The sequence below is a fragment of the Lynx rufus genome, unplaced genomic scaffold (genome assembly GCF_022079265.1).
Source record: "Lynx rufus isolate CCGP_SWC_20201006 ecotype Redwood Valley unplaced genomic scaffold, mLynRuf1.p SCAF_12, whole genome shotgun sequence".
Classification (NCBI taxonomy): domain Eukaryota; kingdom Metazoa; phylum Chordata; class Mammalia; order Carnivora; family Felidae; genus Lynx; species Lynx rufus.
Window position 1 is genome coordinate 67,666,720 of NW_025814826.1, and position 25,410 is coordinate 67,692,129.

At 60.9% G+C, this 25,410-nt stretch overlaps 2 protein-coding genes across 11 annotated transcripts; both read left to right on the top strand.

Annotated features, from left to right (window-relative positions):
• Positions 1–1,922: 1,922 nt before the first annotated feature.
• ZFP41 (ZFP41 zinc finger protein) lies at positions 1,923–5,000 on the top strand. 4 transcript variants are annotated; one of them, XM_047074270.1, is made up of 3 exons: positions 1,923–2,010; positions 3,538–3,654; positions 4,201–5,000. In XM_047074270.1, the coding sequence occupies exon 3, from the start codon at positions 4,386–4,388 to the stop codon at positions 4,977–4,979; it is 594 nt and encodes a 197-aa protein (XP_046930226.1). In that variant the 5' UTR covers positions 1,923–2,010; positions 3,538–3,654; positions 4,201–4,385; the 3' UTR covers positions 4,980–5,000. The 4 variants fall into 4 exon arrangements, with proteins under 4 accessions (XP_046930226.1, XP_046930225.1, XP_046930227.1 ...); XM_047074269.1 differs by lacking the exon at positions 3,538–3,654 and having other exon boundaries at positions 1,925–2,010; XM_047074271.1 differs by lacking the exon at positions 3,538–3,654 and having other exon boundaries at positions 1,929–2,010; positions 4,206–5,000.
• Positions 1,929–23,515, top strand: LOC124507851 (zinc finger protein GLI4-like). Of its 7 annotated transcripts, XM_047074263.1 has the most exons (7): positions 7,373–7,460; positions 10,684–11,017; positions 12,110–12,251; positions 12,630–12,775; positions 18,165–18,326; positions 21,559–21,682; positions 22,409–23,515. In XM_047074263.1, the coding sequence occupies exons 3-7, from the start codon at positions 12,164–12,166 to the stop codon at positions 23,338–23,340; spliced, it is 1,452 nt and encodes a 483-aa protein (XP_046930219.1). In that variant the 5' UTR covers positions 7,373–7,460; positions 10,684–11,017; positions 12,110–12,163; the 3' UTR covers positions 23,341–23,515. The 7 variants fall into 7 exon arrangements, with proteins under 7 accessions (XP_046930220.1, XP_046930218.1, XP_046930219.1 ...); XM_047074264.1 differs by lacking the exons at positions 7,373–7,460; positions 10,684–11,017 and adding an exon at positions 1,929–2,010; XM_047074262.1 differs by lacking the exon at positions 10,684–11,017 and having other exon boundaries at positions 7,371–7,460.
• Positions 23,516–25,410: the final 1,895 nt, after the last annotated feature.

Sequence of the window (25,410 nt, forward strand, 5' to 3'; positions counted from 1 at the left end):
AGGGGCCACATGGCAGGGAATGGTGGGTGGCCACCGGGACCTAAGGTCAGCCTCTAGCCAAAAGCCAAAGGAAGCAGGCCCTCAGTGGCACAGCCACCGGGAAATGAATCCTGCCAACAACCACGGGAGTGTGGACGTGGATCCTTCCACGGATGAGCCTCCAGCTGAGAATGCAGCCACTGACGCCACGACTGCAGCCTGGCAAGAGCAAGCAGGGAACCAACTAAGCCACGCCAGGACATCTGGACATCTATTCCAAGGAAGTGAGGGAACAAACAAGTGTTTTAAGCAGCTAAATTTGTGGGAACCGGGAAACTAAGACAGAGAGCAGTCGGGGCTCCCTGGAGACGCGGCGCAGGAGGTGGGAGTGCGCCAAGGAGATAGCTGGGGATGAGCATCCGGGCAGAGGGAACGCTGCCAGTGCAACTGAACAGGCCAAGTGCACCTGCTGTGTGTGAGTAGCACAGTCAGGTGGCTGGAGAGGGGTGGGTGAGGGGGCAGGGGTGACGGAGGAGTCTCAGGGGTGAGCATAGAGATGAGGGACAGGGTGGAGGAAGGGAGGATGGAGTGAGGGAGGGGCAGGCGCGAGGGAGGGGGCGCAGAAGTGAGAGCACCGACGGGCGCGGAGGGTGGACGAGCCGGCCCTCCCAGGAAAGGGCACCAGGAGCTGGGGGCGGGGCCGTCCACGGAGTACCACTGAGAGGCCTGGGGGCGGGGCCTCCTCCTAGAGCGGCGCCGGAAGGGGCGGGCTCTTCCGGTCGGCGCCGAGGCCGGCTGCTGGGCCGGTTGGGCCCCGGTCGCCCCGCGCGGGAAGACTGGCGCGCGGCGGGGCCGGGCGCGGGGGACATCGTTCCCGGGCGCCTTGTGGCGGGCGCGCTCGCCCCGTCCTCCAGCCGGGGATTCCGGGTTCTCTGGGCTCCCAGGCGCCGCGGGGAGGAGGGCGAGGACCAGCTCCGTGCGGATCGAGGTGAAGGCGGCGTCCCAGGGCCCTGCACACTTGGCTGACGAGGCCCTGCCGTTGGCGGGGGTGCGTCGTGCTGCCCCCTCGGGGTCCCTTTCCCCCTCCTCGGCACGGCTTGTGGCTGCTGGCCCGCGGGGGGCCCAGCAGACTGTTGGGGTGCACGTTTGCCCGTGGATCCCAGACCCGCTAGTGATGCAGACCCCCCGCCCCCCGAGACCCCGGCTTCTGAAGGCAGGGGGACGGGGCCAGGGTGAGCGGGGCTTCCGGGGGCCCCGGCCGCGGTGGCTCCCCAACGCTTTGTGGCACAAGGGGCCTGGCCCACAGAGTAAAAGAGCTTACCCGACGTTGCGCGGCGGGCACCGGCCCTTGGGCCCTGCGCCCCTGCTCCGGCCAGGTGGATTGAGTGGTCTGTGCGGCTGCAGCGGGCACTCGTGTCCACAGGCCTGTGAAGTGAGGGGCCAGAACCTCTGGTCTACCCCGTTTTTAACTATTTAATAAATTGGCGTGCTGTGCACTTAGAGAAGTGGGTAAATACCGTTGCTGCCTTCAAGCACCTGCCAGCTCGACTGAGGCAGACAAGTCGATTATCTAGAATGTTTCCTGGGCACCGGTATGTGCTGGCTCCTGCCCAGTAACCAGGGATTCGGGGGTGAAAAAGCCATGACCCTTGCCCGCAAGTAGCCACATCTCAGGGCAGCTGCTGCCCCGGTGGCAGTCCTGGCTGGAGACCGGAGCACAGAGAAACCCCACGCAGGCCCTCCGCTGGGTGGGTCTTCACTTCATGTTGGTTCTTGGTTTTCTTCAGGTTCCCACTGAAGCTAGAATCCAGCCTCCTTGCCTGGTGCGGCGATCCTCTGCCCTCGGTCCTCTGCCCTCCGTCCACCTGCCCTCTCCAGCAGGGGTCCCCTCTTACTTCTACATGCTCCCCTCAGCCCAGATGAGCTGCCTTTACCTGCGATTCAGGCTCCCACCTGATGCTCAGAACAGCCTCCCAGAAGCTGCCTCCAGTAGAGCCTTTGGGGCCACATAGGCCTGAATCCCAATCAAGTGTAAGTAAACGTTGTTTTTTAATGTTAATTCTTAGGGTATTTCTTTTTGTTGTTGTTTTTTAAGTTTATCTTTGAGAGAGCATGAGCGGGGGAGGGGCAGAGAGAGAGGGAGACAGAGATTCTGAAGCGGCTTCTGCGCTGACAGCAGCCAGCCGGTCTCAGGGCTCGAACTCATGAACCGCGAGATCGTGACCTGAACCAAAGTCGGACGCTCAACCTACTGAGCCACCCAGGCGCCCCTAAACATTTTTATTTAGAAGAAACTAGATGGGGCGCCTGGGTGGCGCAGTCGGTTAAGCGTCCGACTTCAGCCAGGTCACGATCTCGCGGTCCGTGAGTTCGAGCCCCGCGTCGGGCTCTGGGCTGATGGCTCAGAGCCTGGAGCCTGTTTCCGATTCTGTGTCTCCCTCTCTCTCTGCCCCTCCCTCGTTCATGCTCTGTCTCTCTCTGTCCCAAAAATAAATAAACATTGAAAAAAAAAAATAAAAAAAAAAAAAGAAACTAGATTCTCAAACTCCTTATCAGGATGGGAAGTTTCTACAGTCGTCTTATGTATTGCCTCTGCATGGGGGAGAAGAGGAAAGGCTTGAAGAGAATTCAGAGTATACCTTAAAACATACATCACTTGGGGGTGCCTGGCTGGCTTAGTCAGTAGAGCATCTTGGGGTGTTGAGTTCAAGCCCCACGTTGGGCATGGAGCTTACTTTAAAAACCTGTGTTTTCACGCACAGAGTTGGATAGACACACAGATTAAAAGGATGGTAAGTAAGTAGATGATGGAAAGGAAGTTTCAAAGAAAAATACAGCACCTGGAGTGTTATCATGTAGGGCATCCCATTTGGGGGTAGGACAGCTTGTCAGGATTATGGGCCTCCTAGTAGGTACGGGTAGTCGTCACAGGTCATGAGATACCTTTGTTAAGAAGGTCTTAACAAGGAAGGTCTGCAAGGAATATTGGAAAATTAAAACAGGACCTGCCTTTGGAGCTTTTTCTTTAAAAAAAAAAAAAAAAAGGCCTTAATCTCATGGAGTATCTTCCACCAACAGTTAAAGAGCCTGCAGCCTGTCAAGGCTTTTTGCTAGAATTCCATCAGTTAGCGCTGAGAGAAGAGGCAGGTGCAGGAAGCTGACGGATGAGACAGAAAAGAGACAGGAGAGGGATGGCAGCAAACACGATGAGACGTGCAGGTGCTGCTTCTGCGAACACCTGGGCTGTGTGAACCCTGTTTGAATTCGTGGCGAAATTGGGATGCTGTTAGAGGGAGTTAGGGACAGGGTCCGTCAGGTGTTTCAGACATGACAGTGTGAGCCAGGTCTAGGTGATGGTTGCCTGGGCTTTGGCTCTGGGAGGAGTTCGCTCTGGTGAAGTGCTACAAGGAAGTCTGGGGCCGGGTCAGGGAAGAGGGAGTTGGGGGGCACTGGTTGAGTCCGGGAGGCCTCTCTGGGCAGGGCCCTTGGAGCAGAGCTCCGAATGAAGTGAGGGGCCGGCCTCGCAAAAACCTGCGCTTGGCCTGTTTCTGGAATCAGCCCGACACTGAGGCAGGAAGCGCTGGGTATGGATGAGGAGTCTGAAGAAAGCTGGACATGAGGACGGGAGTGAGGAGAGGGCCGAGGGATGGGCCCGGTCAGGCGCGTGTAGGGCTTGTAAGTATGAGGGACACCGGGGCAGGTACGGGGTAGGGGGTTCACTGGCTGCTCTGTGGACACAGACCATGGGGGGAGGGCAGGGTGCCCACTAGGGAGCCACCCCCAAGTTTGATCCATCTCAGACTCCAGGCTCTAAGTGACAGGCACATGCCACCTCTCAGCCTAGAGCCCCAAAAGCACATCGTCCGGTCCCAAATACAGGAAGTGGAGATGGGAGGGAGAAAATGGTGGGGGAAACTCCCGACTTGGGGACCACATGGGATTGCTGGTCATGGTACGTGTCAGATCCTACCAGACACAGGCCCGGAGGCACCGCCCCAGGGAGAGGGTTAGAGCGAGCGTCCCGTTTGGTCACGTCCAGTTTGGGAGGCCCAGGAGACGTCCAAGGGGAACGAGCACACAAGTGGGGAAGGGAAGGGGCCAAATTCCCCAGCGCGCCCCGCCCCCATCCGTCCCTTAGTGATTCTGTGCCACGAGAGTCCCAGCTGTGCTCTTCCCGGACGCTGGTGCGATCTAACAGTCCTGCTGTGGCTTCTCCACCAGCACAGGGGTTGGTGGAGTCTCTCTCTGGTGCAGACGTTCCGTTCCAGAGCTTTCGGTACAAGCTCGGACAGATGAAAAGCTGTGTGTAAAGAACGAGCTTTCTGCAGAAGTGGAGAATCCGGCCCGGCCTTCCCCAGTAGCCCTTCCCGGCTTCCCGTGGCCCCTCCTCCTGGGAACAAAGGACGATGGAAAAGCCCGTGGGTGGAAGGAAGGCCCAGACCCCAGAGGAGGAAGTGCATTCACTGAAGGACATACCCAAAGGAGAGAAAGCATCGTCTGGGGAGGAAAGGCCAAGTAAGAGGTCCACGTTGGCAAAACACGGCAAGGAACCCAGCCCGAGTCCTGAGGATGAGGAACATTTGTTTGATGCCTTCGATGCTTCGTTTAAAGATGACTTCGAGGGGGTTCCCGTGTTCATTCCTTTTCAGAGAAAGAAGCCCTATGGGTGCAGCGAGTGTGGACGCATCTTTAAGCATAAGACAGACCACCTCCGCCACCAGCGGGTTCACACTGGAGAGAAGCCCTTCAAATGTGATCGGTGTGGGAAGCTGTTCAGGCACAGCTCTGACGTCACCAAGCACCAGAGAATCCACACCGGAGAGAAGCCCTTTAAATGCAGTGAATGTGGGAAGGCCTTTAACTGCAGTTCGAATCTCCTAAAACATCAGAAAACGCACACTGGGGAGAAGCCGTACGAATGCAAGGAATGTGGGAAAGCCTTCGCCTACAGCTCATGTCTCATTCGCCACCGGAAACGCCACCCGCGGAAGAAGCACTGAGCGTGGGGAAGCCGTCTGCCGAGAGTCGGCGTTCGCGCCCGTGAGGACCATCCGGGGCGGGCCTGTCCCGCCGTCCCCCATCCGACGTCTGATGGAGGCCGGGGGCCCGCGGGCCGTGCGCTCAGTGCACCTGTGCTTGTGGGTCTCCGCCACCGTCGGGACGGTCAGCCCAACCCGGTACACACGTGCTGGAGTGGGGTACAGGCCATCTCCAGGTCGAGACACCGTGATAACATGGGAGACGCGTGCAGCTGCGTCACCAGAGACGGTGAGTGTGATTGTGTCACGGCCGTCTGGGCGGGAGGGACAGCTGGAGCTTGCGAGCGGCCCAGCACCTCCCCCTGCGGCCTCCCTGTGGCACCCGCTCTGGTCTCTGCCTTTTCACCTGCTCCTTCGAAGACTTCAGGCTGCAGACTGCTGACCTGCTGGGTCCCGAGCCCATCCCCGCACAGCCTGGCAGGAGGCCTGCGGTCAGGTCCCCACGGCGCTGCACCAGACACCTGCCGTCCCCACTCGGCTGGCCGTGGTGACAGTCCTGCGGTTTGTGTCTGGCTTCCCTCCTTGGGCTGGAGCACCAGCCCTGGGACTCAGCTTCCCCTTCCCCCACTGCATCCCCAGGAACTGGACCCCCTGGCCCAGCCCCCAACCCCGGGTGAGCAGCCCGACTCACCCAGATGGACCACTCAGGACCTAGATGCTGCCACCGTGGGAGATTCCTGCCCTGGACGCGTGGTGGGGGCCCCAAGGATGTGAGGGCAGCTTCGAGCCAGCCTGCATCTGCCGTGGGGGTCTTCAGACGTGAGGCAGTGTGTGTGCCCTGCCCTCCGGGGATCAGCTCTCCAGGTTAGTTTCACTTCCTAATGCCTGCCCTCCGAGTTCCATCTTATCCCCCGGCCAAGTCCACATGCTGTGCCCACCCTCCGTTTTCCTCCAGCAATGGTCTGGATGGGGTTCCATGCTCTGCAGAGCGGGGTGCGGTTTGTCCCAGAATTTCTTGACGGCACAGGGGGAGTGAGGTGACTGTCGGCCAGGCGGTAATGCAGCTTTTTACTAGGAAAGTGTTGATACCTACACTTGCAGCTATTTGGACCCCCGAAATGGGGATTCTGTCCTGGAAGAAGGTCCTGAATTCGGATGCAGGCGCGTTTCCCAAACAGGTGGTCCCAGACGCCAGAGCGCAGGTGCTCACGGAGGGAAGGTTTCTCCAGGTTAGGTGTTTGCTCCTGTTGTCTGTAAAAGCTACGATGTTGTACACGCCCCTGCCTGAGCTGAGCCCCCCACGCAGCAGGCCCTCCCACACCTGACCCAGCTCGCCCCTGGTGGGACAGGATGTAGAGGGGAGACACGGCGTATGAGCCTGGGCTGGAAGGGCAGCTGTAAAGGACACGCGTGGGACGTCTGTGAGACCTGTGTCCACACTGTCCACTGGGCAGCAGTGCCCTCGGTTTCAAGGCTTCCCGTGTTGGTGTGGCTTGTGGCCCATCTCAGATGTCGTCCTTGTAAAAGGTGCGCGCTAAGGTTTCAGGGGCACGGGGTCATGATGCCTTGAGTACACTCTCAAGTTCAAAGAAACAGACAGACAAGTAAGACACGTATGTGTGCTGAGAGCAAGGAAGCAAATCGCTTGAGTGCCGGTCTGTCCTGAAGCCAGAGCAAGGCCGGCGGGTGTTTTCTGTTGAGAGCCGGATAGTAACTGTGCTTGGCTGTGGGGCCCCACGGGCTCTGTGTGCACTCAGCTCAGCTGTGACATGCGGCAGCACTCACAGACAACACAGGCGTGAACGTGTGCCAGCGAAGCTTTATTTACAGAGACCGGCGGCAGCCAGTTTGAGCCTGTTCTGGATGGAAAGTGTGTGAGGGCCACCCGTCGGTGCGTGTCGCCGCCCTTCAGAACTGGGTGCTGGCAGGGGAAGCTGGGCGCAGAAGGTGGAAAGAAACCCTGTGGGGGGAGCCCATCTTGATGTACTGGAAGGCAGGGTGTGGGCACACGGACGTCAGCCATGGCCGTGGCAGCGCCCACGCACGTCCAAGGGTGTCTGAGGCCACTTCAGTTTCGTTTGGTTTTTATTTACTACAGTATTATAACACCCTGGGATGTGTATGTTAATACGTAACGTATCGTTACATAACGTGTATGTTACAACACGTGACGTACGAGGGAGCGAAACCACCGCTTTCTCTGTTATCCTGAAGGCCGCAGCCACTAGCACACCTTACTTGTACCGCTGCCTAATGGTGCGTTGACGAGAAGGGTTAACGGTTTCCTAAGAAGGGCACGTAGGCTGTTTCTGGTTTAGGGCATTATAAATCACGCTGAGATAAATATCTCGTCTGCATTTAGGGCCAGCAGCACAGATCCCCAGAAAGGGAATCGACAGGTGGAGACCATTCTGGCAAATCCCCTCCTCCTGGCCGTGCCGGATAGGCGCCCCCACAGCCCAAGGACGGCAGGCTTGCCCCGGCCTCTCCAGCAGCAGGCAGGTGGGTGTCCATAAAGAAACATACTCTGATTCTCTGGCTTTGATTTCTTTTTTTTTAATTTTTTTTAATGTTTTTATTTATTTTGAAGGAGAGAGACAGAGCATGAGCAGGGGAGGAACAGAGAGAGAGGGAGACACAGAATCCGAAGCAGGTTCCAGACTCTGAGCTGTCAGCACAGAGCCCAATGCAAGGCTCGAACCCACGAACTGTGAGATCATGACCTGAGCCGAAGTCGGACGCTTAACCGATGAGCCACCCAGGCGCCCCTCTCTGGCTTTGATTTCTGGAGAGGAAGCGAGTGGTGAAGGGCTCGGGCTCTCAGGCCAGGGGCTGCCGTCCTGAGCTGGCACTGGCACCATGGAGATAGGAGACCTTGGGCACATCACTTAACCTCCTTGTGCTGCCTCGGTTTCCTCAGGGACGACACAGGGATGCTGATGGTGCTTCACCTGATCCAGTGAGTTAGGACGGGACGTCCCGAGCGCAGGGCCGGCGCCCCCTAACTGTTGTAAGAACGTCAGCCCTTAGCGCGCCTGGCTGGCTCAGGCGGTAGATGGTACCTTGTGCAACTCTCCATCTCGGGGTCCTGAGTTCAGCCCCACGTTGGGCGTAGAGCTTCCCGTCACGTGTTGTGTTCTTAGCGAGGTGGATGTTAGCTCCCGTGCGTGAGCGGTGCCCGTGCCGCTGGCCCTTGGGGCCCCTCCCGGTAGGACCGCGGCTGATTTCAACAGCATCAGCCTGGAGAACAACAACAGAAAAACGCTTAAAAAAAATAGACTTGGAAATGTTTTTTAAATACAGCTTACAATCACGGGAAAAATCACGAAGTCAAACTCAGCTCGGTTAGTGGCCACTTTTGCCTCCCGGCGCTCTGGCGAGGCAGATGGGCCGTTTCTTCTGCGTTTGCCACCGTGGTATCACACCGCCGCCAGGCCCCAGAGCCAGATCTCCCAGATTAATCTCTGCCTTGATGGTTTTTCTGTTGTTGTTCAAACGAAACTCATATCCTAGGGAGAAAACCCTCTCAATAACCTGACTCAAAAGAAAAAAAATACATAATGAAAGTTATAAAGTCCTCCGGTCTCCAGGACGCTGAAACAGGACCTGCCAGAACCTCTGGGAGCCGCTGCAGCCAGCAGTGGGGACGCCAGCGGGTGAGCTAGGAGTCGGCTAGCTGGGCCTCCGGCTTCATAAGAACAGCAGCAGAAGGGGCGCCTGGGTGGCGCAGTCGGTTAAGCGTCCGACTTCAGCCAGGTCACGATCTCGCGGTCCGTGAGTTCGAGCCCCGCGTCGGGCTCTGGGCTGATGGCTCGGAGCCTGGAGCCTGTTTCCGATTCTGTGTCTCCCTCTCTCTCTGCCCCTCCCCCGTTCATGCTCTGTCTCTCTCTGTCCCAAAAATAAATAAATGTTGAAAAAAAAAATTAAAAAAAAAAAAAAAAAAAAAAAAGAACAGCAGCAGAAGGGGGCAAGTAGCATGCCCGAAAGTATCAAAACCAGTGGGAGTGGAGGCTGTCGAGAGAATTGCACAGGCAGAAGTTGGTTGTTTGAAAGGACTGTTGTGGCTTCTGGGCGCAGCTTGGTCAGCTGAGTGTCCGACTCTTGATTTCAGCTCAGGTCCTGGTCCCAGGGCCATGGGATCGAGCCCCGCATCGGACTCCGTGCTGAGCGTGGAACCTGCTTGAAATTCCCCCCCCATCTCTCTCTCTCGCTCTCTCTCTCGCTCTCTTCCCCTCTCTCAGCCCCTCCATCCCACTTGCACTCTCTCTATAATAAAATTTTAAAAAGGAAAAACGGATTGTTAAAGCTGGCACCGTGTGACAATAGAGTCCAGGAAAAGGGAAGGAGCCGGTAAACTGTTCTGGATGCAGAGGGAAGGTGACAGCAGGTCGTCGGAGGAAAAGACAGCGCACCGAGCCAGTGGATGTGAGCGCGTACGAGGCGGGTTTTAGGAGAAAGGGCAGGTGGTGAAGCCAGCACGAGAGGGTGCCGCCCAAAGACCCTGTCACTGCTGCACAGAGTGTGTCCCCAAAGAATTCGAGTCAGGTAGTGTGAGTTCAAGAAACGGAAAATTCTAGTCTTGTGTGGACTCAGATACTGGAAAGAAGAACCGGCTCACCTTTTATGAGCCACTAGAGCCGTGACAGCGCCACAGCCAGCGCCGCCTGTTCCCGGACAGAATAGCGACAGGCCGCGTCCAGCGCGGCGGGGAAACGTCGTGGAGCATGACCAGACTGGGTTGTTTCAGGAAGGCCAATGTGGCTTAAAACGGCTATCATTTCTCACGCTAACGGATATTATTATCTTAACAGCTGCAGAAATATTTGCTAAAATCCAACATCCGCAAATAAGGAATACAATAGAATTTTCTAAAGCCGATGCAGAATATCTCCCCAAACCGTAGCAGCGCTGTGCCCTAGGGCTCCGTGTGGCCAGTGCCCCGCCCCGCCCTCGGGGTTTCCCCTCGGGCCACCTGGAGCCAGGCCGGGAGTAACGTGTGCGCCTGGAATGGGAAACCCCTCCTGGGCGTGTAGCAGGCGATGCTGCCGTCTCCGTGGCATCTGACAACAGTCCCAAGTAAGGCGTCAGCGAGGGTGTAGCCCGTTGTCACGTTGAAGGTCGGCGGAGTTCACTGCGCTGTGTATGCGGAATCAAGCAGGTGCGTGGAGACGCTGGGCAGCGTCGTTCTCGGTGGCCGTCAGCGGACGTGCCCGGGAGTCTCACCAGATGAAACAGCTGCACGAGACGTGGTGTAGCCACACGACGAAATGCTACTCGGCCGAAAGAGGAACGAGCCCCCACGCCCGCCGCCACACTGCGGAAACGGTGCCGAGTGAGAGAAGCCGGACGTGGCCCTGCCGGCTGCTGTGCGGCGCGCAGACAGAACAGAGTGGAGGTTACCAGGGGCGGGGACGGGAGACCTTCACGGGTGCAGCGTTTCTGACGGGCACGGTAACCAGGTTAGGGGTGTAGATCGCAGTGGTGGGTACACAGCGTCGTGGGTACTTAATGCCGCTGAATCGTGCGCTTCCGATGGCTGAAGTAATCAACACCGTGTCGATTTTACCACAGGGACAGAAGCCCATTGGGTTTGATGTGCTGGTAACAATATGCAGTTTTAAAAAGCTATCTATCCGTTTGGCAGCAAAAAGAGCACGTCCCAGCAAGTTAAAGATGTGCCCTGTCGTGCTCATGTAGAAATTTCACTTCTTAAAATATCTTACAGAACTTTTTGTGGGTGCCCAGAAAGCCACGTGCAGCGACGTTTAGCACGCGGACTGTCAGAAAAGTTGGAAATAACTCAAATGTGCATCAACAGTGGGCAGACCCTCACCACCACCTGTGCATCTCAGAACGCTAAGCGAAGTCAGTCGGTCACAGGAGGTCATTATTATAAAGCCAGAACTGAACAGCACGTTGTTTGGAAATATCAGTGCAGTGAAACGAGACAGAGACGAAAGAACGGCTCACACCAAACTCAAGACAACGGCTCCTCGGGCAGGCGAGGCCACGTGGGCTCGGGTTTTTGGGTGGCAGCTAGTTCCTGAGCCGTGTGGATGGTAAGCGGGTGTCTGAGCTCTGTCCCGCACCACATCACATACGCTGCAAGTTTAGGTGTGTTTGACACAGTTAAACCTTGGTTTGCAAGCATAACTTGTTCCAAAAACATGCATGTAATCCAAAGCGAGTGTCCCCATAAGAAATGATGGAAACTCAGATGATTGATTCCACAAGCCAAAAACATTGGTATAAAAATGATTACAATATTGTAACATAATACAAAATAGAAAAATAACCTGCACTTGCCTTTGAAAACCTTTGTGCCTGGTATGAGGGAGACAAGACAGAGGAGGGTTACTGTGTAGGACCCCTTTCACCATCACTAACGGAATCACTGCCACCTATTGGCTCAATGGGATCTTTCTTTTTGTGCCACTTTATTTTTTTTTATTTTTATTTTTTAATGTTTGTTTATTTTTGAGAGAGACAGAGTATGAGCGCGGGAGGGGCAGAGAGAGTGGGAGACACAGAATCCGAAGCAGGCTCCAGGCTCCGAGCTGTCAGCACAGAGCCCGAAGCGGGGCTTGAACCCCCAAACCATGAGATCGTGACCTGAGCCGAAGGTGGATGCTTAACCGACTGAGCCACCCAGGCGCCCCTTTTGGTGCAACTTTAACAAGGAACCTATCCAATGACACTCGCTTTCGCCTCCTTTTGAGGATTTCGCGGAAATGTGACATTGCATTCGTAACAGTCCCTCAGAGAGAGAGAGAGAGAGGGAAGAACCGTTGGCTCCGTTGTGATCATGTGATGTTCGGTGCCACTTGTGACCCTATTGCGAGACATCGCTCATTTATCAAGGTAAAATTTATTGGAAATGTTGGCTCATCTTGCAGAACAAGTTCCTCACAACCCAAGGTTTTACTGTATTTTATCTTCTAACTTTCTTAGCTTTTTGAGAAACAGGGAGCACTTTTCCCCCGGTTCTGTCGCCTTCCAGGTCTGGGGCCCATCCCCCTGACGGCGTTGGCGAACACCAGCTTCCATGTGACGGAAGCCAGCTCCTTACTTGGGTAGTTGTGGCTTCCCGACAACGAACCAGGCAATAATTGCATTTCTTTGTTCAGAAGGTTTTCCTTGTCCGTTTCCAGTTGTGAGAGCAGATCACCCCCAGTCAAGAAGGTCCTGATGCAATACGCCTCAACATGAACCTCAGGCCTGACAGAATTCCGGTCATTCCCGAGCTCCGAGGACGGACGGAGATCTGTACGGAAGAGGAGAGGAAACCCCCGGGTGAGCAGAAAGAAAACGTCTAAGGGACAGGTGGGGACACGGGGCACAGACAGGACGGGCAGCTTGGCGGCAGAAAACCCACACCGGGAGATGCCTGCCAATGAGTGGAGAGAAGGGGTTCACGGGCGAACTCCCTGAGGCGGGGGGGGCGCCTTCACCTGGTTCCGAACCTGGACCCAGAAGGCCACAAAGTTCACCCCTCCGGTCCCGTCCCCCCAGAAGGCCAGTGCTGACACCACCGGCCTTCTAGGATTGCGCTGCAGGCAAAGTCCAGGACTCCCCAGCTCTCTGCTCCTGGAAAGTCCCAGAGAAAGGCCTTTTCCAAGTGTGAAAGCGCTGGGGTGGGGGGAGGGGCGCTGAGCATGGTTCCCGTTGCAGGAGGAGCAGTTAGAGGGCCCTGCCCTGAACGGAGGAGGGCTCTGCGACAGCAGGGGTGCCATGGAGGCCTTCAAATGGAACAGACACGGGGATGGCTGCGGATGTCCCGGGGACGCAACACCGATCGTCCTTACCACTGGCATCCCGTGAGTTGGGCAGCATCTGTCCCTCCCAGCCTCGTCTGGCCTCAATCTGAGGGAAGGTGGGAGCCAGCACCATGGGAGAGTGAGCAGTGAGGGCCAGTTGGGGGGGGGGGTCTGCTCCCTCTCCCCACAGATCGGGGGGCTGACCCGTGGCTCCAGACTCTAGTCTCTGCCAGGTCCCCTGCCTTCCTGGGGAGCCTGTAGGCACGGGGATGTCACCTGGGCTTGATTTCTAGTGACCTCTTGTGTCCATCCCTAGTCTGGACACCAAAGTGTCATTCCTTCCCCTGCAAGTGAGTTAGGCCCCCAGACATGCCACAGAGCGAGGCAGGACTGGAGGTGGTCCTGTGCTCGTGGCAGAAGCCTGTGGCACAGGGACACTTGGGACATGTGCTCTGGACCAGGGCAGGCGAGGGTAGGGTTCTCAGCAGGGTGGAGGGGTCGTCCAGGGAAGGGAAGGGAAACAGTATTGGGACCAGAAAGGGCCAGTTCGGGGCGGGAGTGGCCAGGACAGTGGTGGCCAGGCTCCGGGTCTGTGGCCTGAGGACATGGCTTTGCTCTGGGGCGGCCCAGGCCTTCGGGGACCTCTGTGCAGGGAGCTTAGAGTTCGTGGTCTCCTGGTGTCGTCCTTACAGACTCCAGCCGCCTGTTCCACAGACCACGAGCTGGTGGTCCACCCCCCCCCGCCCCCGGGCCCCGGGACCAGAGTCCTGCCAGGGTGCAGAGCTCGGGGGCAGCCTGGCGCTGCTGCCCGGGGACTCTGCGGGTGTCCGAGGCCTGCAGGGGGAGTACCTGGGGGGCTTCAGCCCCAGTGCACACGTGGATCCGGCGCTGGGGGCCCCACACGCCCCCTGTCCCAGCCCGTGTGCCCCAGGTCACTGCAGCCTTCCCCGCGTTGGCATTCCGGTGTGAACACGTGTTTGTTTCCTGGTGAGCTTGAGCACTGGGTGTACCGGGGTTCTCCTTACACCGCTGCTGAGGTGCGTGGCCCTGTCCATACGTGGCCAGGCGAGGTGGCCGCTGGACTGTTCGCACACAGGCTCGCACAGCTGGTGCCGGTGGGCCCGTGAAATGTAAATTTCCACCTAGTCACGTCTGTTGAACTTTCCTTCAGTCCTCGGTGAGTGTGTTCGACGTCTGGAGACCTGTTCTGTCTTGTTTTTATCCTGCTTCCTATGGTCTACACTTCACGCGCTTTCTTAATCCAGAAGGGTGTTGCCTGGGTTCTGCACTCCTTGCCGGCTGCTTCCCATTCATCCCAGAACACTCCTGTGTCCTATTTCCTGTGGATACTCTGTTTCCCTGTAATAAACCTCAGTTCTGACCCATTCACTGGGTCCCGTTCATCTCCCTGCAGTTTGGGGGTGCAGTCGAGACTCCCCAGGGAGGCGCTGCCTCACATTCACCAGACTTGTAAGAGACTGACGCGTCAATCAGAGGAGGATTTGCGGACTTAGCAGGAGAGTGGCCCCTCGTGTGACAACATACTGTGTCCCTCAATAGACACGGTCTTCTCGGCCCCAGATTCTGGGAAACTACCCGTTCCTTGGTGGCCTGATGCCTGCGGTCGTAGCCCTGGAGGGGGTCTGGGAGGTGCCCCGCCTGGGATCACCCCCTTCAGGCCCTAAGTCCTGAAGAGCTCAGGCTGGCCCACCCCCCACGCCCTCATTCACGTTGCCTTGCATGGAAGGCATCCTCCCGAGGGCAGTCCTGCCCCCAGAAGGGGATATGGTAGTATCCGGAGACATTTTTGGTTGTCCCAGCTGAGGGGAGGTGCTATACATGTGGGTGGGGGCAGGGAAGCTGCCCAGCGCCCCACAGAGCACAGGATGCCAGGTGGCAAAGGACCCAGCCAAGGACAAGACTCGAGTTAGACCCGAAGTCAGGCGATGGGCCGGGGTACAGACGGCTGTGGACGAGGCTTATGGGCTGGAAAGCAAGGTGAGGCAGCTTGAGCAGAAACCTGAACACCGACAGGATGCTGTTCGGGCTGAGGAGGCTGGTGGGACCGCAGGACCGGGGCCGAGTCCCCGGAAAGTGGGGCAGGGGCAGGTGGGAAGCGTGATTGGCCAAAAGGCTCAGTAGCAGTACCCCCCCCCCCCCCGCAGCTCCCCCTCCTCCTAGGGAACAGGAGTGTGCCCTGCCCCACTTTGAAGCTAAACCGGCAGGGCCACACACGGCTGGCCAGGAGAGGAAGAGGGACAGACTGAGGGGAGCAGGGAGAGGTGAGCCCCCAGCCACCGCTGGGCCACACGTGGGCCACACGTCCAAAACAGAACTTGGCTTGTGGCCAGCGACCCATCTCAGCAGACCTGTGGCCATACTCTGGACTGAACCCCGAGTCGCCATGCCCCACACCCCACCTAACTGCAGGTGCTGTCAGAATTTGATCCCCAACACGGGTCCTACCCAGCCTGGTCTCCATCTAAACCACCGGTCTCCTCCCACCTCCCTGCTGCCCCAAACCAATCTTAAAATGCACCTAAGATCTCACTCCCCTGCCCAGGACCTTCGGTACCTCCTGGTTCCTAATCGTGGCTTCCAGACTACTCATCCACCTTGATCCAGCTCCCAGCCTGCCTGGGCTCTTCCAAACCTTTGGCGACACTCGTGTCTCAGGACCTTTCACGTGCCCTTCTGCTTTGAATACTCTTCCCTCCAGCCTTTGTGTGACCAGCTTGCCCTACTCCATCCCCCCCCCCCGCCCCGTGATGTCACTTCCTTGGTGAGCTCTCCTTGGACCACAGAACCCTCGTGTGCTTCCTTAAAGCTTTTACACCTGTGGTGTGGGTGTGTTTGCCAATTTGTTGTTTCTCTCCCACACGCACTAGAATGTGAGCCCCACTGAGGCCAGGAGCTGGCCTGTCCCAGGTATACCCCAGGGCCTGGCATTAGGTCAGGCGGAGGGGAGCCGCAGGGGATTTTTACAGGGCCTGGCGGCTGGAACCCTGCGTGTGCGGGGAGTGAGGCTGGCGGAGCTGGGAGCAGGCAGCAGCTGTTCGCACCTTCTGCGTTTTGGCAGGAGTCAACTGCTGAGGGCTGGTACCGGCCTGTCTCCCCCGCCCCCCACACACACACACACAGCGAGTCCTTCACGAGCCCCTGGTCTTCCAGCTTCTCTCCTGCCTGGGGCCAGTGTCCAGATGCTTGGGCTTGGTCTCCCCTCCCTCCGCCCGAGCATCCCTGCAGCTGGGGGCCCCCTGGCTGTGGGTCTTCCCTTCCTGTGTTCATGCTGTCCACCCGCCGGGACTCAGGGCCAGCGCGGCAAGCAAATGCCTGGACGTCCATCCCTGCCGGGCTGGTTCACAGAAGCTGTTTCCAGCTATTTGCTTTTCCTAACAAGAAGGAGACTGACGCCTAAATTTCTTTGGGGGGATGTAAGAACGGGGCTGAAAAAGACTTCGGAGGAACAGCAGGAAGAATTCCATGTTAAGTTTGGGGAAATTTTGTAACAGCCGCTCCTCAGGCCCTAGGGTTTGGGAACATTTTGGTGGTAGGCAGTTTAGAGGGGCCCTTGAGACAGTCCAAAAAAGGAGAGTCTGTTTTCAGCCAGCTCCCCAGCAACCGGTGGCCGTCCAGAAGGAACACCGCGAGGGAAGAGGTGCCACTGAGGGTCCTTTGGGTGCAGCTCTTCGGTGGACTAGGGGCTGTTGCCGCCGGGACGGCTCGGGGACGGCGAGATCGCTGCGGGGCTGGGGGCGCCCGTCCCGCCCGGGTCAACCGGGCCCTCCCCGCGCCACGGAGGCGCCGGTCCTCCGGAGCCCAGAGCGTCCCGGAAGTGCACGCGCGAGGCCGGGGCGGGGCGAGGGCGCACTTCCGGCCGGCGCGCGGGCTGCCGCCTCCCGCTCGGAAGGTGAGTGGGCGCCGGGTGGCGGCGGCGGCGGCGGGGATGCTCGGCCCGGCCGCCCGCTCGCGCTCGCGTGTCGTCCCCGCGGGCCCCGCCCCGGGCGTCCCCGCGCCGCCGTGACCGTGGCCCGGGCTCGGCCGGTGGGGCGCGGGTGACCGCCCAGCCGGAGCGGAGGCCTCCGCGGGGTAGCGGGCCGCAGCGGGCTCACTGGCCCCTGGCGATCGCGAGGGTCCGCTTGCTGGGCGCCTCCCCACGCACCCGGAACCCCGGCGACGGGGTCGTCGCGGTGCCCACTTTGCAGGTGGGGAACGGAGGCTCCGAGAAGTCCGCAGTCGCGAGTGCGAGCGCCGGACCTCAGCCGGGGCGGGCAGCGCTCCGCCGCCTAGCGCCCCGAGAGCGGGCCCTTCCCCGCGGGGCGCGGGCTCCAGGCCGGGAGCAGAGCGGGGGCGGGGGGGCTGGGGGGGGGCGGGGAAGGTCAGCCGCTGGCCGGGGCATCTCTGTCTCCTCCGCCTCCAGTCGGTTGCAGCAGTGTGGCCCCAGAGTTTGTGCTCGCGTCCCGGTGGGCGTCCCTGTGTGAGCGCCACCTCCGCGCAGACGGCCCGGGGCGGAGGCGGGGGGCGGGTGCGTGCCCTGTCCCAGACGAGTCCCAGCAGGTTAGCCGAGTAACAAGATGAGAGTTAGGAGCGTGGGGACCTGCACCCAGATGTCATGCCTGCAGCCCCACCCCGTGTCCGCTTATGTCCACTTCCCTGAGTGTCTGTGGCCCTTCCCATCGCCAGGGACGGAGGGCTGCCCAGGAGGCGGGGGCTGACCGGGATGGCCCAGGCGCCACTGAGGAGCCCTGTTGGGGCTGCCTCCCCACTTCCTCGAAGCAGATACTGTTTGCAACTATTGCTTACTGTACTTTAACTTTTGTTCTTCCCATGCCCTCTTCACACCCCAGTAAGCAGTCCTGCTCCACCACAGTGTGAAAGAAAAGTTCTTCTCACGTGGGACCGAACCACTCTTGCAAACCACATCAAAGCAGAGTACCTTCCACCGCAAAGGAGGCTCGGGCAGTCAGATGTGGTTGGCAGCCTGCAGCCTCTGAGGGCTCTTCAGGGTCTGAGGAGGACGGTTTTCCTCCCAGGAATTGTGTTAAGATTTAATCTAGAATGTTTGTGCTCCAGCAGGCAGAGTTCAGTTTCCCACCCTCCTCCTCCTCCTGCGGTTCAGTACACCCGCAGCCCGCTGCTGTAGTGTGGGAGGTTTTCAGGAAGGTGCAGCGTGCCTTAGGGTGTGGGCTGGGAGGACACTGAGGCCATCGCTGGGATGAGGGCTCAGGTCCCCACACGTGTGCTGGTGCCGCCCCGCGGTGGGGTAGACGAACCGGGGGCCCAGCTGCCTCTCACCCCAGGTCCCACATGGCTCCTCTTGACATCCTTGCCCCTCTCCGCCAGCGAAGGAGCCCCCCACTCCCCATGGCTGATCGGCAGCTGGCATCGCCCCCACCCTCCACACACTCCTCCGACCCCCGTCATCCTGCCATGGTTTTCATTTCCCCAGGTCCCAGGTGTGCATACCTTCAGCAGGCCTTGGGGAAGATGGCGACCCTGGGGGACGGTCAGGAGCCCCCTCGTGTCCCGTCCCCTGTCAATCTTGCGTCACCAGGGACACCTGGAACCCACCGCCTCGAGGCCCGGCTTCACCTCCACGGTCATCAACACGGTACTCACCCTGCGCTGCGCTCCCTCCACCTCCCTGCACCACCCGCCCACCCCGCACCACTGGCAGCGCGGCCAGAAACAAGGCAGCTCACGGCTGCTGGGGCTCCTGCACCCTTGCACTTGGGTCGGGACATGGGCAGCCGAGGTCGAGGCCGGAGACCGAGCCTTGTGAGCAATGGCTCCCTAGGGGACAGTCCCCCAGGGCCATGTTGGGCAGGCAGGGCCCTGTGTCCTCTTGTCTCCCTTTATGAGCCTTTGCTCCCACACCAAGAAAATAGAGCACCCTGAGTTCCGGGCTGGCTGGTCTGGGTTGGGGCCCCCAGGGACCTGCAGGGATGCAGCTGCCAGCCTTGTGCTACCCTCCTGGCGGAGTCTCGGGATATCAAGTCACGGAAGTAGCCAATGACTAGTCAGGCGGCCGGTGCTGAGGGGGTGTCCACGCCCCGTGGCATGCGGTGCCCCCTGGGTCTTGCCCCTGCTCAGCCGTCAGAAGTCCCAGGGTTCTGTCCACGCCCATGTTCCACAGGAGGCCTGGCCTTACAGCTCAGGACACACATGAGCTGATGACAGCCAGGTCAGGGGTCAGCATGCGTTTCATCCCACCTCTGTCCTAGAGTGCGGGCACTGAGCCCAGGGGCGTGGCTTGGGGCATGGCTTGCCGAGTGCCCGGAGCCCTCCTTGTCGGGTCTCAACGTCACAGTGAGCAATGGGATGACGGTTGAGACATGCCAGGCTCTGTGCCAAGGGCTGTGGGTCATATCGAGGTCCAGTGACCACACTCTCTGGTGGCCATTAACAGATGAGGACAGTGAGGTCCACAGAGGTCACGGGGTGGCATGAGGTCACACACAGCTAGGGAACGTGTCATTCACCCCCCAGGTCAGTCCAAGGCCGGAAGGGCAGCAGCGCCTAGCTGGCCCCTGCCCATCCCTGGGGTGGGCCGGACTGGGGGTGTGGGGTGGGTACGGAGCTAGGTGCTGCGCAGAAGGAGCCGGGACGGCCGCCTCCCCCCGCACGATGGTTCAGGGCCTTGGCCGGGGCTCCCCCGTGGTTGTGCTCCTGCCCCGTGCGGTCGGGACTCTGAGGCCCACCCTTAACCTCCACATTTTCCCCCCACCCTCACCACCGCCTGCAAGGCAGGACCTATCCCCATGTTCCGGACAGGGACATGGGGGCCCAGACGGGAGCCAATGGAGGCCAGTGGGACTGAGAACACATCAGGCTGACTCAAGCCCATGCCCTCAACTCCCTCCCCTCACCGGGCCCAGCAAGCCGTGGCTCACGGCTCACAGCTCCTAAGTGGCATGGACACGGGACCGGGGCGGGGCTGTCCTGGAAGCCATGCTGACCACATTGGCTCTGCGGGATGAGAAGGCTGGTGCCCAGGATGCAGGCCCTCGAGCCCACGCGGCTTGGGGCTGCCCCTGGTCCAGTCTCCAGGTAGCAAGAGCCCCTTGGCCCCCTGAATCACATCCAAGTGCCTTGTGTGCCTGGGACTTTGCCCAGTGAGAGGCAGTGTTGGCCGCAAACAGCAGCCTCAGCGCTCCCTGGACCGTCCAGGGGCAAGTGGGCAGGGCCTGCCGGCCAGGGAACGAACCGGGGTTGACCCTAAAGAAGAGAGAGGCGGGGCCTCCAGCAGGCCCTCCTTGCAGGCTCTGAGGGGTGTGGTCACTGAAGGAGGGGGCGTGGCTGGAGGGGAGGCGGAGGGCGCGGAGGGAGGAGAGGCGATGCTTTCGTCCCTCCTGGAAACTGACCCAGCGTCGTCGAGAACCGGGCCCCGCCACCAGTCGGTTCCCCGGGGCAGGATCTACCCCTCGCGGTCTCGAGCTCATTTCCTCTGTTGGGGCGGTTCCTCGGTGCTCCAGTGTCTTCCCTGGAGAGACCCCAGCATTTCAGGAACCTGCCCAGGGCCCTCCAGCCAGGGGGGCTGGGACTTCTGGAGCCCCAGCTTCCCAACTCCCAGGCCGGAGTTGGTGAGGTGGGCCAGAAAGCACATTGGGGGTGGGGTCCACCCTGTGAAGCCTGGGGCCCCTCACACTCCCCCCCCCCCCCGGGACTGGATCCCATTAGTCTCCCACGTCCTCCTTACACAAGAGCCAGTTTCTAACTCTGGCTGAGCACAGTGCTGGCGGGTTGTGAGGGTGTCGGGCAAGCCGTTGGTCCGCCAGAGCAGGTGAAGGGAGCCACATGCGCACGGGGCACTTGGCTGGCCCCTGGGGGTGGTGTGGGCATAAAGTCGCCGAGGCTGCCCCTCCCTGTGCCTCCAGAGCAGGGAGCTGGGCAGGAGGGGTGCAGACACATTGGGAGCCAGATCTGTGCTGACCCAGCCAAGGGGCCTGCCACAACAAGGCTGTGCTTCCAGAATGTGTTCTGGAAGGTATGGTGTGGAGCCCTGCAGCTGGAGGGACAGTCCGTGGGCAGGAGCAAGTGACAGAGAAAGACACGTGGCCCCAGGGTGGGCGGGACGAGCTGTGTAGCGGGGGGCAGCGCCACCCCCCACCCCCAGCCAGGGGCTGGCCTTCCAGACCAGGCCCCTGGCTTTGGCACCTGAGACCTGAACTCTGGCTACCCCCCACCCCACTCACTCCTCCCCTCGTCCACACTGAGCACGGACTTCCTGTACCACTTTATGAACAAGGAGCACCCCTTCCTTCTAGAAAAGTTCCTGTTGCTCCGTGGCCCCAGAACCCCACCCACAGCCTCCCTCGCCCCCGGAAGGCCGGCCCCAGGCCTGGGCGCCTCCGCTGAGGTAGAGCAAGCCTCTCCCTGGTGCAGTTGCCCTGTCACAGCCTCCCCAGAGGCGGCCGGTGTCGGGGGACATGGCACTGAGCAGCGTGGGAGGGTGCTTCAGGATGGGGCCCCGTGAGCAGGAACCAGCATGTCCACCTGGTGGGACGCAGCCCGGCCAGGGCCCGCGCCCTTCACGGAGGGTGGGGGGCAGTTGGGGGCCCAGGGAGGGGAACGTGTGCCGGTTGCACCCCAGGAAGGCCCAGGCGGCTTTGGTTAGGGCACACACCCTTGCCCCTACTCCAGAGCAACCAAGCAGTGCCTCGGGACCCTCACGCTCAGGAGAGGGGTGTCACGTGGCTGCAGCATCTACCCAAATGGCTCTTGGAGAGCACCAGCTCCACGGGGGCACCACCCAGGAGCGGGTGGCACCTGCAGGCAGCTGATGGAGGCCTGGGCTAGATTGGAGAGGAGGGGGAGATGAGCCCCGTCCCCTGTGCCCCCAGACTCCCCTGGCTGCAGCCCTGAGGTGCTCTCCCAGCCACCGCAGGAGGAGGAGGAGCGGTCCCACCTGGATCTCCGAGATGTGGAGGAGGTCCGGATCGGCCGAGGTACCTGCTGGCCGGGTGGGTGAGCAGAACCCCGATCCCGGCCCTGCCCACGGGTGCGTCTCCCCACGGCTGCCCCGTGCCAGGCTCTGTGCCGCACCCGCCGCCGCCAGGACACTGGGTCCCACCTGTCCCTGGCTCGGCGTTCACTTCTGTCCCCAGTGGCCCCTACCCCGTTCCGTCCCGGCGTGTCGCTGACATTTCCCCAGGTTGTGAGTGCAGTCCAGAGCCCGTAGTCAGTCGGCGTCTTCCGCTCAACTGCGCTCCCATCCCCCTGCCAGCAGCCGGGGTGTCGCCCTGGGCCCCCTCTTTCCCCTGTGTAGTGCCCTCAGCCTCCACTTGTCCGCTGCTCTGGTCCCTCAGCCCTTTGCCACCCCCCACCCCGTGTGAAGCCGGCAAAATGCCTCCTCGGGGGCTCTGTCCCGTACACTGAGCTCTCCGGAGACGCCGGAGGCTTCAGAGCTTGGGTCCCTGGGAAGTCGACCCTCCCTGCCTCAGTGTCAGGAGGGGCGTGGAGGAGCCAGGCCGGGAGACAGCTGCCCCCGGAAGCGCTCCGGAGGGGCACGGGCCTGCGGAGCCTCGGGAGGAGGCGAACCCCGCATTTCTGCCGGGGGCCTGGGCAGCACTTTTGGGAGCGGGGGAGGGGGGGCGGGGCTTGGCTGCCTCACTCTGGGTCTGCCCTCGCCCTGGTCCCCAGCACTGTGGCGCCCCCTGCTGGTGCCATCCCGCTCTCCGTTTCTGATTCCAGATTCCGAGGCGGAGCCGGAGCCGGCTCCCTCCTCTCCCCACCCCCGCGACCCTGAAGAGGAGGTGCACCAGGACAGGGGGCCCCTGAGGACCCTTCTGAGGAGCCTTCCCCGTAGACCCAAGTGTGGGGACAGCTTTGGGCAGGAGTCCAGCTCGGAGCGGCCCACGGGCCAGCCGCCGGGGACCGCGCCCTGCCCCCAGAAGAGGGGCACCTGGCGCGTGACGCCGCCGCCGCAGGGAGCCTCCGGGACCGAGGGGGACCCCGAGCGGGCCGCCGAGCCGGAGGGCGGCTTCGGCAGGGGCCCGGGTCCCGGGGTCCGGCAGGGCGGCCCGCGGGCCGGGAAGCCGCACAGGTGCGAGGCCTGCGGCAAGAGCTTCAAGTACAAGTCGCTGCTGCTCAAGCACCAGCGCATCCACACGGGCGAGAAGCCGTACGCCTGCCACGAGTGCGGCAAGCGCTTCCGCGGCTGGTCGGGCTTCATCCAGCACCACCGCATCCACACGGGCGAGAAGCCGTACGAGTGCGGCCAGTGCGGCCGCGCCTTCAGCCACAGCTCGCACTTCACGCAGCACCTGCGCGTCCACAACGGCGAGAAGCCCTACGAGTGCGGCGAGTGCGGCCAGGCCTTCAGCCAGAGCTCCAACCTGGTGCGGCACCAGCGGCTGCACACGGGCGAGAAGCCGTACGCCTGCAGCCAGTGCGGCAAGGCCTTCATCTGGAGCTCCGTGCTCATCGAGCACCAGCGCATCCACACGGGCGAGAAGCCGTACGAGTGCCCCGACTGCGGCAAGGCCTTCCGCGGCCGCTCGCACTTCTTTCGGCACCTGCGGACCCACACGGGCGAGAAGCCCTTTGCCTGCGGCGCCTGCGGCAAGGCCTTCGGCCAGAGCTCGCAGCTCATCCAGCACCAGCGGGTGCACTACCGGGAGTAGCGCGCGGCAGGCGGCCTGCGGCCCCGGGTGGGGGTGGGGGTGGGGGGCGGCGGGGCGGCCCCCGATGGAGGGGGAGGCTCCGGAGAGAGGGCCCCCGCCTCCTGCCCCCGTCCTGCTCGGCGCCGGCAGCCCCGCGGGCCGAGTGGCCCGAATAAATTCTTTTTGATTGACGGAAGTAGGAGTCGCCCCTGCCTGTCCCTGGAGAGGAGTGTCCCGCGTCTGGTCTCCCGGGACCTCCTGGCGGTCCTAACTGACCTGGGCCTGGAGGCCTCATGACTGACCTGGAGCCACAGCCGGGTGTTTCCAGACGCAGAGAGCCAAGGCGGGGCGGGCGAGGTCGGGGCTCACCCTGCCTCTGCCCCAGACGGGGTGCCTCCTGTCGGTTCCCGCAGCCGCAGCCACGCGCCAAGTGCTCCAGACACCAGAAGGTGGGGCCCGGACCGTGCGCCTCCAGACAGGCCTAGGCCTCTGCAGCGGCAGCGGGGCCTTGCCTTCGGACTTCCAGTAGGGACAGAGCTCAGCCGGGTGGGGAAGCAGGCACCTGCCCCCTCCTGACCACTTGCGACCCCGCTCCGTCCCCACACTGAGGGGCTGCCTGGCCCTTCCCCCAGCTCAACTCCGAGCCTCACCTCCCCAGCTCCAAGCCTTGCAGCCGGGACCCTGTCCTGAGGGCCCTGCGGTTGGGCTGCCTCACCTCTCTGGGCCCCACTCCCAGGGCCCCGTGGCCACCAAGCACTTTGGACTCCCGCCATGCGCCCCCGCTCCAGGTGAGAGCAGCTCTAGGGGAGAGGAGTAGACGTCAGTCTCAGGACATCAGCTGGGGCGCCTCTGCTGGTGGCGCTGTGGCCTGAGAGAGGAGGGACGGCGACCTTCTTCGCACTCTTTGCCCTCCCTAATACCACAAGGGTTTTCGGGGCCTCTGCCCTCCAGCAACCAGGCCGCAGAGCCTGCACGCGTAGACCCCAGGGCATCCCGGGGAGCAGTGGCATCACACCGAGCACTGGAAGGGTCATCCTGCGGCCTCTACATGGAGAGTGCACTTGGACACCAGCACCAGGACCCGACCCGGCAGGCAGCCCCCAAGAGCAGAGCCTGGCGGTCCTCCACACCACCCTAGACTATCCCACAGACACCTGTGCCCTGCACACCTGTCTAGAAGGACTGGATGGGGCAGCGCCTGCATGAGTCAAACCGGACCTTTTTGTTCTAGTCAGGCTTTCAACTGATTAAATGAGGCCCACCCACACTGAGAGGCAGCCTGTTTTACTCAGTCTACTAAATGAAATGTTAATCTCATCCAGAAACAGCTTCACAGACATACCCAGAATAACGTTTGACCAAATTTCTAAGCACCCCGTGGCTCAGTCAAGTTGACACACAGAATTCACCGCCACAAGCAAGGATAAGAATTGCACCTGATGCCATAGTGTTGGCCCAATGCCTCCTGCTACAGGTGTGCTCTCTCACCAGGACACAGAGCAGAGCTTAAAGCAGGCCCAGATCCAACTCCTTCCCTTGTAGCCACCAGAGGGGCAAGGGCTATTCCCAGCCCCAGGCACCTTGGAACCATCCTGAGGAGGGGGCTCTGCTGGGGGCCCTGCCATTCACCATCCATCCCCGGGCCAGTGGCTGTGACCAGGGAGATGGGCCTTAGACACTGCCTTCAGCCTGACTCCTCAGTCACACCACCTGCCTGGGCGGAGCTGCCGGGATGGGCAGACGGAACCAGAAGCGTCCCCTGCACGTTTCCGATGCCAGTGTCATCCAGACACTTGTCTTTTTCGGTTGATGTGCAACATCCCGTATTGGGCTACCTCAGATCCCCTGGGGTTTCAGTCTGAGACCCTGGTTCATGGTGGAGAGCCCAGAGGCAAAACCAACACGTGGTCTGTGGAGCCATCTGCCGTGTGCCACGTGCCCCTCAGCAGGCGGGGAGGGATCTCCCAGCATCCAGCTTCTAAGGACATTCGGTCTACTTTGTAGCCCAGCTCTGCCACTCGCCCTGGGCCATCTTGGGCAAGGTACATATGGGTTGCACAGGTCTATTGGGGGTGACTCCACGTCACAAGG